Source organism: Colius striatus, chromosome Z (assembly GCF_028858725.1).
Source record: "Colius striatus isolate bColStr4 chromosome Z, bColStr4.1.hap1, whole genome shotgun sequence".
Taxonomy (NCBI): Eukaryota; Metazoa; Chordata; class Aves; order Coliiformes; family Coliidae; genus Colius; species Colius striatus.
In genome coordinates, this window is record NC_084790.1 from 77,252,514 (window position 1) to 77,270,135 (window position 17,622).

At 39.9% G+C, this 17,622-nt stretch overlaps 1 protein-coding gene across 1 annotated transcript in view; it reads right to left on the reverse strand.

Moving 5' to 3' along the window:
• Nucleotides 1-17,622, reverse strand: part of DNAI1 (dynein axonemal intermediate chain 1) — a 151,745-nt gene that overhangs the window by 128,906 nt on the left and 5,217 nt on the right. The window contains exons 2-8 of the mRNA XM_062018494.1: nt 11,466-11,534; nt 9,553-9,651; nt 8,721-8,801; nt 7,068-7,194; nt 5,760-5,839; nt 4,381-4,539; nt 2,655-2,714 (exon numbers count right to left, since the gene is read on the reverse strand). Of these exons, the coding sequence (XP_061874478.1) occupies nt 2,655-2,714; nt 4,381-4,539; nt 5,760-5,839; nt 7,068-7,194; nt 8,721-8,801; nt 9,553-9,651; nt 11,466-11,534 (675 nt within the window). The remainder of the gene's footprint in view (nt 1-2,654; nt 2,715-4,380; nt 4,540-5,759; nt 5,840-7,067; nt 7,195-8,720; nt 8,802-9,552; nt 9,652-11,465; nt 11,535-17,622) is intronic.

The window sequence follows — 17,622 nt, forward strand, 5'->3', positions numbered from 1 at the left end:
AATGTAATTCTGACACATCAGCTTAGGAGAGGGTGTATGAATCAAACAGAAAATACAGACTACAGCATTGGAATAAAGAGAGGTAGAAATCTTTAGGAAAAAAAAAAAAGTAGTATTGTGTTGTAAATTCACAAGTGCAAACAAGACGGAAAAATCTTCCAAACATCAGGGAAAGGACAAAGAAGATGTGACGAGAAGAGCAGGAGAAGTAGCAGAACAGAAAACCTTTTAATAGAACACTGGGCATAAGGAAGAACAAGAGAGAAAAAGAGTTGAGAGGGAAAAAGGAGCTTAGTCAAAGTATTATTTTATGCCTACTCCAATTTTCAACAGACTAAAAGGGAAAGAAGGGGAAACTTTTTCTCTTAGTTTTCAAATATTTAATGCAACATTTTAGCAATAGCTCTGTTCTCTCCAACTCTCAGGTCATCTCAGTGTCAGAAAACATGATTGAAAGTCCAGCTTAAAGGAGGAAAAATTTTAGGCCAATTACTCGGTGATATCAAGTTTGGGAATAGACTGGGTTACAATTTTCAGCTTGATAGAGATACCTTCATTCCCCTTCCTATTCTTATAACAGCATTTTTTATTTTGCTGCCATTACCTTGTACTTCTCCTAGGTGCTGCTGTGGTACACCAGTAACAAAACGGTACTTTCCATAACCGTTTGGTACACTGGTTTGAAACAAGACTTACATCAGTGGCAAACACAAATACATTTTGTACATATCTGTGAGAATTAATTAGCAGAATTGGCTGGATTCTCTTTCCAGTGACAACTACAGCATGTTTCACATGTAAAATGTCATGCAAAATTTTTTTTTGACACTTCTAAAGGGGTATCAAAAATACTACATAGCCCTTCATCATGAACAAATAGGCACATTCCCACTACATAAACCAGAGCTACATCTATTGCAACAAGCCAAGAGAGGGCCTTCCATGTTCTTTATGCTGCAGTTCTCATTGGGTTTAGCTTCAGGCTTTAGAAACCTGCTTTTGCATACAGCTAAACATAGACAAGGTAAAAAAAAAGTTAAAAGTGTTGCTTATATAAAAATCTTAACAACACTCTCAAAAACTCCATGAACTCTTATAAATTTCAAGCTGTAGGAAATCTTCACAGGTCTCTCCTCTTTAAACATGGTGCTTAAAGGGGGTCTAGCAGGCATACGTGTCCGATGGGGTTTTTCATTAGTTGTTCCTGCACTTTGAGATCCCAGTCAACGTTCCTCTGATGGGATCAGCTGATGGAGGTGTCCTCCAGCTGACCAGGTGTGGTGAGGGCACCAGATGCCCACCAAGTCATTCTATGACTCACCCTCTTAAACTGGACAGGGGACTGAGCAACTAGTGTCATGGGCAACACAGACTCAGCTTCGGAAGAAATGGTTTGATATGTTAATGAACAATCAGAACAGAGCTTGGAAATGAGAAATAAAACAGTGAAATAGTTTTTCCTTATGTTTAAATGGAACTTTTTGTGTTCCAGCTTCTTTCCATTACCTCTTGTCCTGTCACTAGATACAACACAAAAAAACAATGCCCCAACCTGACATCCACCATTAAGATATCTGTAAATACTAATGATCGGTTCATTACAGATGGACTTTGCTGCTGCTGCTGCTGCTTCTCACACTTCCCACTGCTAAGGTGTGGGGCCCCTCCCCACAGGAGACAGTCCCTCACGAATTTCTCCAGCATGGGTCCTTCCCATGGGCTACAGTTCATCACAAACTGCTCCAGCATGGGTCCTTTCCATGGGGGCAGCTCTTCATACACTGTCCCAATGTGGGTCATCCATGGGGAGAAGAATCCTTCAGGAACAGATTGCTCCAGGCTGTTTGTGATCCTCACAGGATAACAAGTCTTGACACCAACCTATGGGCTTCTCTTTCCCCTCAGACTCCCAGGTCCTGCCAGGAACTTGCTCCAGGTTGGGCTTCCCACAGAGTCACAGCCTGGGGAGATGTTTTCACATTCTCACTCCCTGTTGCTGCTGCAGTTTAACAACTGTGCAGCAGCTTCTTCCCCTTCTCAAATATGTTATTCCCAGAGGGGTTACTTCAGTCACTAACTGGACAGGCCTTGGTCAGCTGCAGGTCCATCTTAGAATTGACTGGCATTAGCCCTGTCAGCTACAGGGGAAGCTTCTGGCAGATCTTTATTTAAAGAGGTCACCCCTGTAGCTCCTCCCTGGCTACCAAAAACCTGTCCCAGGCAAATTCACTACACCTGGCTGTCATGTCCTCACTTCAAGAGAGCCCTGTCCCCAGAGGAATCAGTATTCACAAGCTGCAGTTTACCTATTGCTGTGTCCAGAACAATTCTCACACTGTGGTTTCCTCATTTCCACTAATTTAAGACTCTGTAAAGCAGACTGTCTAGAGTGGCTGGCAAGAGATACATCAACTAAAACCAGCCAAACCAAGACATTTGACCTTAGAAACATAAACCATTAACAAGTTCACCCATCAAGGCAGAAAAGAGGGCTACACTAGTTTGCTCTCAGATTCAAGATAAGAGATCAAAGTCACAGTATGGGAGTTCATTCCGCTGAAAGGAATGAAAACAGTAATTTTGGTTTTCCTTTCTTATATCTCTGTTTCCTAAATACACTGTAAAAATACTCTGTAAAAGTAAAAAGGATATACCTGGTTAGCAGTGGCTGAGAAATTTTTACAAGGTGTAGGCTCCGATTGACATGCTCTTTCCTGAATAAAGAAAAAGCATAAAAAAACATAATATTTGCATTTAAACTCTTTGTAGTGACACAGTCCAGCTGTAGAAACAGTCTTCTCTTAGCAGGTAGTTAGAATAACATTGACCTAAAATTATTTCAACATCCAAATGACTCCTAGAGCACTGTACAAGCATTATTGGTGATCATGCCACTACAAATACATATTCTTGTGTACCAAAAGTTTTCTTTCCATATTTAATTTTGTTTCACCTCTACCATTTGAAATATTCTGCAACCAATTACAGTATCAGTTGTGATATCCTACCAAATATGAAGATTTACCTATATATTAAAAACCCACTTGGGTACAGTAGTCTAAGCAAAAAAGTTGAACAGAATGATAACCTATAAACAATTCATCTGATGTTACTGAAATAATATTTTTATCACACTTACATCAACTTTCTGAAATAAATGAATGTACTTCTGTGAAATTTTCATTTCCTGGAACAGCATTTTCTTTCAAAAAAGTGTTGTGTCAGGAAATTTTTAAGAAGCTGCCTGTAGCATTTCACTGACCTCTGAAATAAAGCAGTCTCAGAGGTGGAATCTGTACATCCTGTACAGCAATATTCACAGCTATTTAAGGTCTATATTCTGCTTTCAAAGGCAGAATCATACAGAGGCACAGAAGCCTCTCCCAGTAAAATCAATAGGAAGAGAACAAGCAGATCTGGGGATAGAGAAGTAACTAATTCCATGGCCTCCACAGTGATTTTTGAAAGATGAAGAATCTTAGCTCAGACTTTGCTGTAAGCACCCCACTGCTCCATAAACCCTCCTGAGAGCCTCTTTCTGTATTAGTGGGCAGAGATTATATTCCTTCTAGGAGATAGTAGTTCCAGTAACAAAGTAAATCTTAGATCTCTCCAAGCCCATCAGATGTAAAGGCATCTCACTTCAGGTGTAAAGGCTGCAAGGAGGCAGGCAGGCTCTCTGGGGAAGCTGCATATCTGCTGATTCCAGGGCAACAAGGAATTTTTTTCTCTGAAATTTGTATCTCCAATTCAAAAAGCTCTTTTTTGAGCATTCAACTGAGGGCCAAGATCTGTGTTACTACTCAGTCAGGAGGCCTCGTGAAGGCACACTCCCTGGGAATGGCTGCAGGCTCAGCAAAAAGCTTAGGGAAGGAACATAAGGCCTTGGGGCTGTACTGATTGGGAAATGCATGCACAGAATGTAAGGGAGATGTACCATGTAGCAGAAGTAAAGACTTTTCATACTTAGGTGGGTCTGTTAAGCATTTGCTTAACACAAGTGTAAATACCTTTATCCTTTCAATATGGGCATACTTACATCCCCGCTTCATCAGTAAGAATTGAAGTACAAGGCCTAATCCTAATTATTGCCTCTGTACCTTTTCAAATAAGAAAATAGACATGAAAAATGTTATATGCAAGTAGAGGTTTAAGGATTTTCAGTAACACCAGAACTTCTTGTAGGCTGTTCAATAATCCCCGAGGCAAGAATTCTTCTGTCACCACCTTCATCACCACAAATGTTTATCATGGCAAAAGTCTGGGCTTTTTCTCCTAATCGTATCTACAGAGATTACAGGATATGACACAAAGAAAGACAATTCACATGCGCTCCCCAAGGAAAGATCCTTCACGTCACTGAAGGAAATGGCAGCATACCTGCATAGGGTTGTTGAGGGTCCTTGAAGCTCTCTCAATGAAATTGAACTGGTTTGCAAGCTTCTGCTCCTTCACTCTTGGGGGAGGAGGCTCTTCTGCCTCTGCTGCCTCAGCTACTTCTGCTGTTCCTAACTCCTCTGCCTCTTCCTTTTCTGTAGCCTGCAAGAAAATTCAGCAGTCAGTCCACCCTGACCATACTTCTTCAGAAACACTACTTAGACTGCTGGAATTCTGCTTCTTAGTGAACTAGACTGTAACTGAAGATTTAGTATTTAAGGTGAAAATTAGGAGACTTCCAGCAATCAGAGCAAGGAGATGGAAAAAGAATATGGAAATTCAAGAGATGAAGCTACTTTAAAAAAAATTCTGACAAAAGTAAGATAATAGAGCATGACTGCTTTTGATAAAATGGGCTCAGAAATCAGAGGATTGTGTTGAGTCCCACTATTCTGTGTTTTCATTTCCTCACTAGGTAGTGAGCTTTATCTGAAACTAGTCAGACCTTGATTCCAGGCCTTGATACTGTGTGGCTGAGAACAAACTTGTCACAGCATACTCCTTTTCTGATCTGCCAACTTTAAATCGGGCCACCACCTATTCCATGTAGTTATGCCTGCTGTTTTCATTCCTCCACATTTTGTTTTTTGCCAATTTCTCTTTCAGGAATAGACATGCTGTCTAGGAATATTACAGATCTCAGTAAATTACAATATATGTTGATAAAATATCTGGATAAAGACAATCATAGAATCACAGAATGGTAGGGGTTGGAAGGGACCTTTAGAGATCATCCAGTCCAACTCCCCTGCAGAAGCAAGTTCACCTAGATCAGGTCGCATAGGAACACGTCCAGGTGGGTCTTGAAGACCTCCAAGGAAGGAGACTCCACAACTTCCCTGGGCAGCTTATGCCAGTGCTCTGTCACCCTCACAGTAAAACAGGGTTTTTTTATGTTTAAATGGAACTTTTTGTGTTCCAGCTTTATCCCATTACCCCTTGTCCTCTTGCTTGATACCACAGAAAAAATAGATACCATAGATACCATAGGAAAAAGGGATGCCCCAGCCTCCTGACACCCATCATTTAGATATTTATAAATATTAATCAGATTCCTCCCTCAGTCTCTTCTTTTCCAGGCTGAGGAGACAAGATCCAGTGTAAGGAACCTCATTCTCCTACACAGCCTCTCCAAACCAAAAAATGGTAGCAGGATCCCAGCTGTTCAGTAGAATCTGCAGGATCTCACCTATAGCAGAGACATCTCAGGCATCAAGAAGCAATCAGAGAAGCTTCTCAGCAAGTCCATTTTATAGTAAAGGCACTTCAAATCTAATATAAAAAATAAAATGGATAGCTCTCAGCTGACTATGGAGAGTTACCTGAATATCTCCTGTATTTTCTTCATCCTTAATCTCTGCCTCTTCAGATGTTACTGCAGAAGTCTCAACAGGAGCCTTTTCTGATGATAGAAAGGATAAGTGAATAAGCCTAGGGTAACAGGACCTGTTATCCCATATTCCTCAGATCCTTCTATCTTCTGGAGCATTAATATACTAATGCTATCTCATTAGACAACACAGTAATCAATCCCCAGTTTGATGAGTGATTGCTCAAAGCTACAAAAGGAGACAATGTTATTACTAGAACGAAACTGCAGTAATTCTGGATGGACTGAAATTAAAAGAAAATCTGATTTTGACTCAAACTTCTGATCTTAGTAGCTTTGTTTCTGAGTATCTCTTTAGCTCAGGACTCTTCTGCTCTTCAAAAATGGCTGCAATTATAGACAACCATGAAGAATGATCTCAAGGTAGATAGAAGTTTTAAAGTGGTTTGGTCTTGTTGACATGGATAAACCCTATTGTATCAGTCTTGCTTGAGAACAACAGATGTCTATATTCCAATCACAGCTTTGAAACTAGCTGGTTTGGAGTATCTGAAAGGCATTGACAACAACAACAATCCCTGCTTTCATGCCATTGAAGATCGCCTTCAACACTGTGCCTGACAGACAGTTACCACCTTGAAAGCATACTCTGTGACATAGCTTCGCCTTTCATAAACAACACGAATATGAGAAAATCACCAAGGCAGCACATATTTCCCTGCTGAAAATTCAAACTTGGAGATCTTTATTAACAACAGAACTTTTCAGCTTCTGATTAAGGTTTCCCTTTGACTGAAAACCTAAGAATTGTGTTAGTAGCTCAGATCAAATGTCAAACTGGCTCAATATCTTGTGTCTCACATTGTCCAGTAGTAGATGTCCCTTTAAGAGTGCAAGAATTGGCTGCATACAATGGTTTCCTGAATGATCACCCAGCCTCCACATACTTCTGCTTTAATACTTTAAATCATCTCATAAGCTTTCAAAGTAGGCTAAGGAGTTTAGACATGTTATGTCCAACTATTGGTAGTGGAAGATTTTTTAAAGACACTAAATAGCTCTGAAAACTTCAGTGATAGTGTTTCAGGTGGCTTAAAAAGCAGGCACTATCTTCTACACTGTGACAGACATGTGGATGATTGGTTTTTTCTGTTTTTTTTTTTTTTTTTCCCAAGAAGGATGCAAGCCAAAATAGGAGCTGTCCAATTCTGTAATGATGAAGCATGATCATTCTCTCACATTGAATAAGTGATACAAATTCTTAGCTGAAAATTATTTTGGTTTCAGATGATAAACCTACCTGCTGCAATGCTTAACCTGCTACTCTGCCGTCTGCCTTCATCTGAATCTTTGGGTATCATGTTTCCATTCAAAGAAAAGTGAATGGCCATTTGATCCACATAGTTTATTGGCTTGTATGCTCGTTCCTACAAAGAGGGAAAAGACAACAAAATCATCATAGAAAAAAAATTTAAACCAGAAATACTGTGTAGCTTAAATTGTTAAAGCTAAGAAGATATGCAGACGGTTGTTACTGGCAGGTATTTATATGTCAGGACACTGAGAGATACATTAAATTATAAATTAAAAATACAGTGAAAAGAAGCAAGAACATGAAACTTCTAATTCTCCACCACTAACACAGCAATTGAGTTTAATTATGGAATCACAGAATGTTAAGGGTTGGAAAGGACCCTGAAAGATCATCTAGTCTAACCCCCCCTAGGACCACCTAGTGGACCTCTACTACTCAGCACTCCCCAAGAAACTGTCATGTGCTGTTCTGCTGAGGTCCCTGAGTGAATTGTTGTACCCACACGAGAGCAGCACCATACAAAGAGAAAAGCTCTGGTCTGGAGACAGTACAAATTCTTAGCAGCATGTCTGGGTTAAAAGTGCTGTGCTAACTGATGCAAGCTTGTTTGACACTTGCCTGTGGACCACTGCACAGTGCAGACACATACCTAGGCCCCAGCTGTGTCTTATGATTCTGAGTTGCACCGAAAAGCAATAAGAAGCCCATGCAAACCACAGATCTTTCAATAGTCTCTCCTTAAAAATGTGACTGCTTTTTGCATCAATCATAGCATAGCACTAAGAACACTTCAGTCACTGTGGAAAACTTGAAGATACAGGTCATCCATCACTTGTTTCTATCCCATAAATAAGGAAAACATCAACTCCAAATAGACGAGAAAGTGACTTTATTTGCTTCCATAAGACTTATATACTTTCTTGGGTGATCTCATGTAATGGCTAGTCAAACTAGCTACAGTAACATAGAGATGAGACAGGCTCAGGAATATTTCACCCAGTTGTCTGTTCCTAGCCTAAAGTTAAGGAGAATTCAGTGCCAGAGCCAGAGGAGATGTTCCTGTGTCCCATGTAACCCTTCCATAGGAGGAGTAGGAAGTAAAGCCACGATTCCACTATCCTCTGGCAGCAGCTTTGTTGCTATCTACAAAGGCTCTAGACACACAAATGTGAAGGTGTGGCTCTTGGATATTTCCTAGCATTCTTTGATGCACCTACTCATGATGAATAGAGCTCTTCTCAATGATTTCACAAAGCACATTTCTGAGCTCTTTGAGAATTCAAACAACTGTATCTTGATGTGCGAATACTGAGGTATAACTGTATTAAAGACTGAGCAAGGCATTGCCTTTGTTCTCTAACTACCACAAAATGGAAAAAAGTTACTCCCTGAGATTAGCTGCACTATTTATGTTTGCAGCCAGATCTTGTTGAATAATTGTGATATCCTTCTTCTGAATAAATATGTCAATGCTTTTAGATTTTTGCCCTCTGTAAAAGCAGAGGAATCATTGTTAGTAAATGTGTAACAAGGTAAAGCTACACTAAGGGGAAATTTACCTGCTTATAAATTAAAGGAAAAACACAAACCCAGTTATTTGAAAAAAACCTCTGGTTTTACAGGTCATGCCACACTTACTTTAAAGCTGTATCTGACGATATTCTGAGGAGCATGGGGATTATTAGCTGTCAGGATGCGTGTAAATTCCTCTTTTAATTCCTTTGGAATGGAAACAAAATTGTAAATAAAACTCTGTTATTAATACAATGTACAGCATACAAAAAGTCACTAGGTTCATGCTTAGTTCTATGATGTTCAGTTCACTGCAGACACCTCATGTGCAGCTGATGCCTCCATGAGAACAATGCTTGGAGACAAGCTTAGAGTCAGTGATCATCCCACTTCCTACCATAATATTGCTATGGTCTTCCTTGAATTCCGTAACTGTCTTGTTAATTCTTATCTAATGTATGGTAGCCCGAGAAAAATGTTGCATTCTATAGGGCAAGAAAGACACCGCGTGACTGGTAGAAAGTACATATCTTTGAGAGCTACTTCAAAGACAGGAAGGAATGTTTTATAAGGTAGTGAGGAGAGACAACTGCAGCTGGGTGATTGACTGCAATTCTAGTGAACTAAGATGGGAAGAAACAGACACAAAACTGCAGGGCATCTCCCAGTGCTACGCATCACAGACAGGCACCTGAAAACCTGAGGGTTAGCTCTAGGGTCCTGTTTATTTCAGTGAAGCCTCTGGTTCCATTTCCTTCATGGATCAAACCCGTGCAGTTACACATCCCTGTTGTTCTGCTGAAAATAATTTCTGTTTATGCTGCAGACACTGTACTTTAGCAAGTATTGGAGTTGAATGTATAGATAATTTCCTCCAAAACAAATGGTTAAGAGGTAGGCTTTGGCTTATGGAGTTTTGTACACATCTCATGACAACAACAGGCACTGTTTTACTCACAGCTTCAGTCAACTCCAGTTGATCTGGGGGTTTGACTAGAGTCTTTGATAATATCCATTCATCTACGCCTTCTCCAGCTTCAGTGGAGACGTCTTCGTCCTAGCACAGGAAAGACAAACCCATCAGTGCAGCCAGACTGTGTCTGTTTTGCTTCCTTCCAAAGCAGTACTTCTCCAGGCATAGAGCAAGGAGTTAAAAACAGAATTCCCCCACCCATATGTGCTTTAAGCAGAGAAGATAAACCCAAATGGCAGGTCCAAATCTCAAGATTGTGGATTGGCTACACTTGCCAGCAAAACTTCAGTGTGTTGGATGAGCTGCTGTCTGAAGATAATTCCTGGCCTGTAAGAAAACTGAAGTAATGCGAATAACAAAACTCAAGTAACTCCAGTTTCAGTTTAAAATTTGGCAGCTCTGTTTCTTTTGACTATGTCACACACAAATGAGCTATATGTCAGAACTACTCAAGGGCACAAATTGAGGGCCTGCAATTACTTCAAAAGTGCTATTCTATAAACTACACTTAGAAATTTGTTCAATGTACAAAGCTGTAGGGATGCAGCTCCTAGAGAAATGTTAACTATTTTCTTACAAAAGCCAGCAGGTCTGCAATCTCCCAACACAGAAACCTGCTCTCCTTGGGCTGGGCTAGGGTTTATGTCATGATATGATATCATTAACAGGAAAATGAATCACTGCAGGGATGAATTTCAATTAAATGTCATTACAGATAAACTGCCAGAATGTAAAGTTGCTGATTAAAGTGTTTAACTGCTCCAGGCAAAATTTCTCCCTCAGTTTGAAATGTGTAATGGGTTGATTTAAAGTAAATCAATCACTCTTTAAATACAGTTCTCTCAGGTCTGCTAAACTTTATAGGCCTACTGAGCTACTGATGAGTGTTAGGTTGTAAGTAAAGACTGGTTGCAGGCAGAGAGACTGGACCTAGCAAAGCTTTGCCATCTGCAGAGCACCATAAAAGTGAAGAGCACAATGCCACATGAAAATGTGCAGTGGCTGAAAGGAAAAGAGAATTCTGCATGTGCTAGGCATGCAGAGAAATGTCACAGGCTTCAGCCCTTTTTTCTCTCAGTGAACTGAAATGCAACCTGTACGGAAGGTCAGGTGCTCTGAAACAAAAAAGACTATGATGGCAGAACAGTTGTTTGTGATATAATGCTCCTTACATGAACACTTGCTTCCAGGATCTTTATCATACACAATTCAGTGCCAGTTAGTTCAAAGGCTGTTTTCTCTAGTTAATCAGATAAAAGGTGCTGTGGGATTATTAATGTTTTTCATTTAAAAGTAACTAACTTTTAAAGAGTCAAACCAGGAACACTTAACAAGATTGTGATTTGTCCTAAGAAAGTGAAAAACTGTTTCTCCCCATGCCTGTTTAAACACACCTAAACTGTCCTTCCATTCATGACAATGGATTTAAATCAGAGGAAGGCAAATTAAATACAGGTATTGTAAGCATTTATTTGCCCAAAGGTAAAAATATTATCGTGAGACTGACAGTTAAAAAGTTAATGCCATTTTCTCGAATGCTTGTATTTCTATGTTAAGTGAATAAGGGCTATGTTTTGACTTTTCTAAACTGAGCAGGCAGTTTTATTACAGTCTAGGTTAGCTTCTATTTTGGACTTTACATCCCAAACATTTTATTTTAATCTTTTCATATTGCATTCCATCTAAATTGTGACCTTGTTTTAGCTGACATTTTAATATTAATTTGCTAGTGTAACTTCCTTATCAATGGACATCTAGAGCAACTCCTTACTGCTAAATCAATTGAAATGTTACCAATTCCACAAAACAAGCTATTGTTCAGGCTGAATCTAGTGTGTATCTCATAAATAAAGATGCAAAAAACATTTTGATAAGACTCATATATTTGTGGATCTTACCCGTTTTTTAGATACGGCTTTAGCAGGTCTTGGTGGTACTGCCTTTCCTCCTGAAGGTCCACTTTGTCCCTGAAGCAAGAACATACCCAATGTAAACCTCCAAAGCACCTTTCTTCCTAATTTAACCAAAGCAGAAAAGAAGTTTAATGTACTTATTGACGTCTCCTCCAATGTTTATTTGAAAGGCCAAATATCTTAGTATTTTGTTTCTAAATAATTTGAATGAAAGGCAATCACATTCATAATGCAAGACAGCAGTTTCTCAATATGAAGAAATGGTAGGTTCTTTCCTTGTTGCTGCCTATCTGTGACACACTGAAATGTCACACACATGGGTTTCTAGTGCCTTAGAAAGGCTGTCCTTGCCCCGAATGCTTGCATGTCGTGGTGAGCCTGAAGAGAGCGGATCCACATCTACAAAACCACGAGTGATGAACTGATGAGCAGATAAGAAGCTAGCCACTGCCACCCACTCTGAGCAAGATCACAGACAGAATTTTTTTTACAACAGGTTTTAAAGAAAACAATGAAATAGTTGTTTACAGGAAGCCAGATAGAGTACTTCTAAGGGATATTAGCCAGAGGTTAAGGCATAACAAAAAGGCACCAGTGACAAAACTTTATGAAAACTTTACAGAAACTGGAAGAAGAAACCAAAGGATCCTTTTGAGAAGATGCAGAGGGACAGGCAGGACTGAGAACCCAGAAGGCAGAGGAATAGAGAGCTGCTAAGTCAAACAAAGGAGATAACATGAGAAACCTTGGCAAGGACAGTTTCAGGATGGATCCCAGAGAGCATTGGATGGGATGGATGAGAAAAGCAGAGAAGTTACTTTTTAAAAGTGTTTGACTTTGTGACAGGAAAGAAGGGGTTACTAAAGAGGGAAGGAAAACAAAGGGACAGAGGAGTAAGATTCCATGAGTTTATTGATTTTCTTTAAAAGAACCTTAGAGAGTGCCTTTCAGCTCAGATCAAAGGTCCACCTAGCAAAATATCTCTCTCCAACAGTATTCAAAAGCAGGCATTTAAGGACCTTTCTCCAGGATGCCCTCTCAGCTTGCCACAGGGACTTGAAGGAGAAATGCTAGCCTTTTGATTTCATATGAGTGAATCTTTTTCTATACAAATTTATTCAGTCATTTTGGAATCCATGCACATTTTTAGCATGAACAACTTCCACGGCAAACACTCCCATGGTACAACCACATGCTAATGCAAAATACTGCTGCTTGCTTTTTAATTGTGTCACTTGCTGCTTTCATCTGGCTTCCCTAGTTCTTCTACTGGAGAGTCCAGCTTTACCACATATCTGTTCATCATCCTTTTTTCCATACCTCTCATGAAACCCTTAAAAGCATGAGTCTACAGAGATTCCTAGACTCTTCTCATAACTACCCTCCATCATGAAAATAAAACATTCACCTCTACCATCTGCTTCCTATGTATTACACATACTAAAACAGACAGGACTTTGACCCAGTATCCTCAAGCACTGTTTCTAAAGCCCCACTACTTGTTGAAGAATGTTGTTAAAGAAAAGAATCTTTTCAGAGAACAACAAGCTGCAGCAGAGATGCAAGGCTATGTCTTTCTTCTCTTTGTACAAGCTATGCCACGTAAAACTGCAGTTACTAATAAAGTGTCAGGAATTATTTCTATTCCAGAAGACACATACTAAAAGTGATGAAAAATGAGCACAATTGTACACTTCTATGCTTAGAGAATATGCCTCACTTTGAAATACAAATTTTTGTGTCTCAAGTGGAGAAAATGAAGAGTTATGACATTTCCTTTACAATCCCACAGTGGGCTGGCAGCAGAGCTTAGGAGCCCTGGCATTACAACCACTACTGAGAACACTACATTACACAGCTGGCCTGTCTCCACCATGTGATACCTTGGCAACAGCCAGCAGAGCATTCTGTCCTACAATGACCATGCTACATATGAATTAGGTGAGATTTAAGACACAAAATTTCAAATAGATTCTCAGAGCAGAATTTTACTCATATCTAAACCAAAATAAAATTTTAAATATGAAATGAAGCCTACTCACAATCAGCCTTTGTAAATGAGCCTATAAAAGCATTTACCTCGCAGCAAAGGCACTGAAAAGGCAGTCTGAGCATAAACGGGTTTGGCAGTTGCATAGATTTCAATTAACATAATCCAAAGAGCCACCTGTGAATAAATAGCTGCAACTGTGTTTAAATTGAATAGCAACTTAGGCAGAAATCTAGAGTTTAGAGTGCACTGGAAGGAAACTGCACAAACCCTGCCCTGGTTTCCATACCACAAGGGGTTTGTAGGGCAGAGCATAAGCAATTTTTCTAATCAGTCAGGGGTATATGGTTAATTTGCTTTATTTGTCTTTGCATTGTTCCATCATGGTTTTATGACTGTAAGTTAATGATATAAAGTCCTGACATGATAGAGAGACCCTGAGAAGGCCCACAATGTGGCATAGAGGAGTACAGGCAGGGGCTGATAATACATGGCTTGATATTAGAGACCCCCACAGCTGAAAGCATTTCACCACTGCTCACTTAAAGAAGTGCAGACCTACTACAGGTGGGTGCTAGAGTGACAAAGAAATCTTCAATATGGACATCTCCTCCTTCCCAATGAAGGACTCCAGATGCTAACAACTTGCTGTAATATCCCCACTAATACCACTACCAACAGCAAAATGAAATCACTAATACTGGGAATCAGAACACCAAAAAAAGGGTAAGCACAATGCCAGAAAAAGGATAGAAATTGAGAAGCTTGCATGCAACACTTTTAACATTATTATTATTATTATTAATAGAAGTACTTCTTATTTTCTGGATTGTTTATATTCGTGTATCTGCATTTTGTCCTTTCATTATTTCTTTTGCAAGCTCCTGCTTCCTCTAAATCTTTCCAAAGACAGCACACTATCCTTCTTCATAACTTTCCTTAAAACTCTTCTCTGTCACATTAGCTGTGAAGAGTCCTTAAGAGCACCCAGATAGGTAGTGTCCTGCCACCTTGCTCAGAATCATGGCCACTGCTTCCTCATTACTCTCTTTACTATATCAATGTGTTATCCATAAACTGTTATTTAAGATGCAATTGTTTGCTCTCAGAACTGTTTCTTTGTTCCACATCATACAGTGTTTGTTCGACAGGGAAAAAGCCCTGAATGCATGCCCAATGCAAATAAAAAAAAAAAATCCCTGTAACTGTGACTCAAAACAATTGTTGTACATTCACCAGCAAGATGCTCACAACAATGACTGGTCTTCATATGCATTTCAAATTTAAGCACATTTTTGCTGTTACACAGTTAGCTACTGAAAAAAATTATAAGTTAACAGACTATTATTAGTATCTCAAAGAGAAGAATTCAGAAGTTAAAAAATGTAAGAATTAAGGTTGCTGGGGTAACCTTCAATCAAACCCATAGAATGCAGGCATTATCACATGTCTTAATTCCATAATCATAAACTTCAGGTTTTTTTGTAGGTTTCCTGCCTCATTTAAGGCCTCCCAGGCTTATAAGCATGCACAGAGTTCAGACAGTAAGTTACTACCAGAATTTTGGTTTATGTTGTTCAGCATTTAGTCTTTTTTTTTTTAATGCATAGGCTAAGTCAGACACGGAGCAAGGAACATTCCAATCCAGTTACATTTTTGAAAATTCTATACAAACTGAAGATGATCTTGCTACAAAAAAAAAATTAACAGTCTTCCTAAAAAATGGTGCTACTACCTATAATTATAATAATGAGTAGAGGAGTGTGAATAATTATAAGGAATTTCTGTTAGGAAAAAAAGATACACTGTTGCTAGGGAATTAAGGAAAGGGTAGGAGGCATTAAGGAGTTATAAGTAGTTTCTCATCTCCTGGTCACCATCCTAACTCTGAGTAGTTTGGAAGGTGCTCCAGAAAAAAATGGCAGTGAGAACTGATGCATACTAAACATGTTTTAATCTGATGAATACATTACATTAAATAAATTAACAGATTAACGTAATTCTCACAGCAAAAAGATATTAGAAGTCCATAACAGTAACAATATTTAAATTAAGGCTACAGAAAACTCACGGAGCTGTTCTTTCCTGAACCTTTCTTCTAGGATGTGTTTATGATAGCAGCACCTAGAAATTCTTCCCTGGGTCAGACATTGACTGTGCTACAAGACAAATTGTATATGGACTACAGCAAAGATAAGGTAATACAACAGGATGATACAGATGAAGAGAGGAAAACATATGAAAAATTATTATTTAAATGCCATTTCATTTTCCTTTGCTTGCCTCTAACACAGACAAGCCAGCAACAGGTGCAAATAGCTGCAAAATCAAGCCCATTAGCAGGAAGTTTTCCTGTTACTGACCTAGTCAATTGTAATATTTCTAATTTTACTTTTAGGTAGGATGTTTGGGCTGTCTCCAAATCAAATTTCTCCAAATAACTGGTGGGGTTTTTTGTTATAAAATGGGGAAACTAAAGAATAAACTACTGGCTGCTTTCCAAAGGGCATTACTGTAACTGAAAAAAAAAACCACTATCAGGCCGTGATTTGATAAAAGCTGTTTTATTTCTGTATCCCAGAAACATGTAATGGGAAAGAAAGCTTCAAAGAGATTTGACGTCTAGTGGAAATTTTGCCATCAACACCCTAGTAACATGTTTCCAGCTTGGCCTGAAATAGGAAAATAAAGAATCTTACTCAATCATCCATTCAGATTTTGTCCTTCTTGCTTACTCTGTCCACAGTGACTATTACTCTCTCTTTTTGTTGACAATGTGACAGCTGCTAATTGTGGATCTGAGAGTCAGTAACTGATTGTATTCAAAATTGACTGGACTACCAGTACCTGCCTTCTTGGCTAAACAGCAAAAGCTCTGAAGCTTTTTCCAAGTCCTGGAACAATCTTGCCTGGTTATTTTTTAACAGGTATTTTCTATAGCCTTACTTTTCTACTGTTTCATCATCAACTTTGAAAATCTGTGACTAGTCAGTGGCAATGCTGGTGGTAAATAAATAATTTTGGTGTCCTAGGAAGCAGAGATTTATTCTCATTTACTGTGTTCATTTAAGAACCCACTTGAACTCTGAATCTGTGTCATGGGTTTGGGTGGTGCCATTTTATACTTGGTAACAGGAGGAAGGAGCTCCATTGGTGGTCCCAGTAAGCAGCTCTTGAAACTTCGCCTGGCTCTGATGTGGACCCAACTTTCAGCCTAGCAGGCCAATGTGGGACCTCAGCAACAACTATTTAAGAAAGTAAATCTGAAGCAGAAGAGGAGGTGGATGAGTGGTGCAAGATGGAGTTGACTATGTGGACCCCACAATCAGAGGAGGAAAGGAGGAGGAGCACAGGACTGGAGACCCCTCTTCAGCCTGTTGCGAGAACACAGCTGTACCCCTGCAAGCCATGGAAGGCAATGGAAGGACTGAGAGCCACCAGCAGCTCCGTGTGAGTGCACCTGGATGGGCAGAGACTGTGTGGGGAGGTGGCCATGGCGCAGGCCATGCTGGAGAGCCTGCGGGCCGCAGAGCAGACCCACACGAGAGGCAGAGGACCTGCAGCCTCTGGCATGAACGCACATCACAGCAGCCCATGCAGGTCTTCCGGGTGTGTGAGAAACCCCTTGCTGGAGCAAGGAAGCCTGGCAAGGAGTCTGTCCGCCTTGAGGAGAGACAAGCAGCAGGAGTCATCGGTAAAAGACTGACTGAAATCCCTATTCCCTGCCCTGCTGAGCTGTTAATTGGAAGAAGAAGATAAAGACACCTGGATTAGGGCTCTGAGCCCTGCAAGAGGGGAGGGGTGGGGGAAGGTCTTAAAGGGCTGGTTGTGCTCTTCATCATTGTGTTGTTTTCTGGTTGGTTTGTTTTGGCGTTTTATGCTTTTAGTTGGTGGTGGGTTACATTAAATTCTGTTTCCTTCCCTAAATTGGGTAGTCTTGTCTGTTTTGCCTTGGACCATAAGTGGCAATTGACCCTTCTGTGTCCACAGGGCATTCCAAAGGCGCTGTACCTATGGCTGATCATGGTCCTTTATTCCTAGATGGGCCTAAACCAAGACAATCTGTGACTGTAGAAATCATTCAGGGAAAAAGAGTGCCCATCCCTCACACTCAGATCCAAGGCCTACCCTGACCAAGCAGCAGATGCAATA